General features: G+C 40.9%; 1 protein-coding gene across 5 annotated transcripts in view; it reads left to right on the top strand.

Annotated features, from left to right (window-relative positions):
• LOC112156839 (uncharacterized protein C1orf115) overlaps positions 1–3,167 on the top strand; it is an 8,473-nt gene that overhangs the window by 972 nt on the left and 4,334 nt on the right. The window contains exon 2 of one of the 5 annotated variants that reach the window (XR_004948963.1): positions 2,152–3,157. The exons of 2 other annotated variants lie outside the window; for them this stretch is intronic. Coding sequence is in view for 1 of the 3 variants with exons in the window: in XM_024289231.2 (XP_024144999.1) it covers positions 2,152–2,283 (132 nt within the window). In the remaining 2 variants the exon portion in view is untranslated. Of the gene's footprint in view, positions 1–2,151; positions 3,158–3,167 lie in introns of those variants that run through there. 2 more of the 5 variants (XR_004948962.1, XM_024289231.2) reach the window with 2 other exon arrangements.

Below are 3,167 nucleotides of genomic sequence, written 5' to 3'. Positions count from 1 at the left end.
GTGCTTGAAACCTTGGACTGTGTAACAAAAGCCTTCTGACAGATGTTTGTTTAATAGCTACAATGAAAGTTTAATAAATCATCTGTATGTTAAGATGGCAATCAAGTGCAATACCACTTATGGACGCTAGGTGTCAGTAGATTTTTACTTCCATGTTGGTGATGAGAGCAAAAATATATTGATACTCTATTAAAAATATTTCCTAGACTGAATTATATTATTAATCCTTTCAAAAAATTGTAACTGTAAAGTTAAGAAAAGTTTTATAATTGAAAATATTAATAAAAAATATCTTAATATGTTTTTTTGTCATAATAATTAGTATTTAGAGTTCTGAACTCCCACTAATGCACGTGTCTAAGTAAAGGCCCGGGGGCCAGATCCAGCCCTCCAGATAATTTTATTTCATTATTAATAATGTCCTAATGTTATATTTAGCTTATTTCTAATTTGTATCATTTTGAAAATATATATTTTATGGAGAGAAAAATATTGAAAGTTATTTAAGATTTAAGTTGATTTATTCTGGAATAATATTCCCGCCTTTTTATTATTTACAGGTATGTTAAAAAGTTATGTTTTTAAAGTTTTAACAATTTAGTTTTAGTGTGTTATAAAATGTTTACCCTGAATGGCCCACAACCCAAGTTGTGTTTTGATTTTTGCTACGCAATGCTACGCTACGCTACACAATGCTATGCTATGCAACCCAGCGCTATGTAACATAGCGTTACACAAGGCAAATTTATGCTATGCAACGTTACACAGCGCAACGCTACGCAACGCTACACTATGCAACGCAACCCTACGCAACACTGGGCAACGCTATGCAACGTTACGCTACACAATGTTACGCTACACAACGCCACCCTACGCAATGTTACGCTACGCAACGCTACACAACACAACACTATGCAACGCAACCCTATGCAACACTGGGCAACGCTATGCAACGTTACGCTACACAACGCCACCCTACGCAATGTTACGCTACGCAACGCTACACAACACAACACTATGCAACGCAACCCTACGCAACACTGGGCAACGCTATGCAACGTTCCGCTACACAACGCTACCCTACGCAATGTTCCGCTACGCAACGCTACGAAACACTACACTACGCAACGCAATGCAGCCCCACACAATGCAACGCTACACAATGCTACACAACACTACACTACGCAACGCAACCCTACACAACACTGGGCAACGCTATGCAACGTTACGATACGCATTGTTACACTACCCAATGTTACGCTACGCAACATTACGCTACGCAATGTTAGGCTATGCAACGCTACCCTACGCAATGTTATGCTACGCAACGTTCCAATACACAACGCTACCCTACGCAATGTTCCGCTACGCAATGTTCCGCTACGCAATGTTCCACTACGCAACGTTACGCTACGCAACGTTATGCTACGCAATGTTCCGCTACGCAACGTTCCGCTACGCAACGTTCCGCTACGCAACGTTACGCTACGCAACGTTACGCAACGTTACGCTACGCAACGTTACGCTACGCAATGTTAGGCTATGCAACGCTACCCTACGCAATGTTCCGCTACGCAATGTTCCGCTACGCAAGGTTACGCTACGCAACGTTACGCTACGCAACGTTACGCTACGCAACGTTACGCTACGCTACGCAATGTTACGCTACGCAACATTACGCTACGCAATGTCAGGCTATGCAACGCTACCCTACGCAATGTTCCGCTACGCAACATTACCCTACGCAACCCTAAGTAACGCTGGAGTTCCATTTCCTCTAAATTAACACGTGAATTTTGGACGTGAAAGAAACACAAAGGGACAGGAAACAGGTCCAAATTTTTAAATAAAAGCTTTCGTTGTACTTTCAAAATAAAACTTTATAAAATGTTATTTCATATTTACCTCATGACAGACCTCATTGGTCAGAGGAGAGAAGATAGTATGATTAAAAAGGAAACACAAAACGGAGATCTTAGCAGAAAAGATTTGCAGAACATAAAAAGTTCTCAGTTCTAACAGTTTGCTCTGCTGCAGTTTGCTGAATTCAAACATCCTTTGGTTCTTTATCCATCATTTCACTCAGCAGGATTTTAAAAAGTGTCCAGTGTTCAACTAACTATATTCATGTTCTCTTCTTCTTTGGTGCAGAATGCTGGAAAAGCTTTGCGCTTCAGCTGGCGCTGCCTGTTGGCCGGCCTACAGAGCATGGCGTCTATACTCCACGCCGCTCTCCACTGTAGCCACGGTGGTGACGGAGATCAACCAATCCAGCAGCAGTAGAGCATGATGGGAAGCCGAATGATGAAGATGAAGGGATCCTGAGATTAAACCAATGACAAGGGTGTTTACATGTTTATCGGCTTTGTTATACTGTGAAGTTTTAAGATTAAACAGAGATGTTTGTAAATCGCATTTTCAAAGTCCAAGTCTTGAGTCTGCAGACTCAAGTCTTAAATCTTTGTATTCAAGTCCAAGACATGTCTAAAGTCGTTGGACTCAAGTCTAAGATGTCTGGATTCAAGTTCAAGATAGGTTTCAAGTCTTTGGACTTATGTCTAAGTCCAAAGATTCAAGTCAGATCTAGATCTCTGGACTCTAGTCTAATTTATCTGGATTAAAATCTAAGTCAGATCTAGATGTCAAGTCTTTAAGTCTCTGGACGCAAGTTCAAGACAGGTCGCAACTCCCTGGACTCAAGTTTAAGGTGACTGGATTCAAGTTCAAGTCAGATCTATATCTTCAGTATCTACACTTAACTCTTTTAAGTCTCTGGAGTCAAAGTATAAAACAGGTTTCAAGTCCCTCAATTCAAGTCTATGGTCTCTGGATTCAAGTCCAAAACAAGTCTCAAGTATCTGGACTCAAGTCAAAGATCTGTGTGTTCAAGTTCAAGTCAGATCTGGATCTCAAGTATCTGGACTTAAGTCTTAGACAGATCTCAAGTCCCTGGATTCCATTCCAAGACAGGTCTCAAGTATCTGGACTTAAGTCTAAGGTGTCTGGATTCAAGTCCAAGAAAGGTCTTAAGTATCTGGACTCAAGTCTAAGGTGTCTGGATTCAAGTCCAAGAAAGGTCTTAAGTATCTAGACTCAAGTCTAAGGTGTCTGGATTCAAGTCCAAGAAAGGTCTTAAGTATTTGGACTCAAGTCTAAGGTGTCTGGAT

The sequence above is a fragment of the Oryzias melastigma genome, linkage group LG2 (assembly GCF_002922805.2).
Source record: "Oryzias melastigma strain HK-1 linkage group LG2, ASM292280v2, whole genome shotgun sequence".
Taxonomy (NCBI): domain Eukaryota; kingdom Metazoa; phylum Chordata; class Actinopteri; order Beloniformes; family Adrianichthyidae; genus Oryzias; species Oryzias melastigma.
The sequence above is the reverse complement of the archived record's forward strand: the minus strand, read 5'-3'. Positions and strand labels throughout refer to the sequence as shown.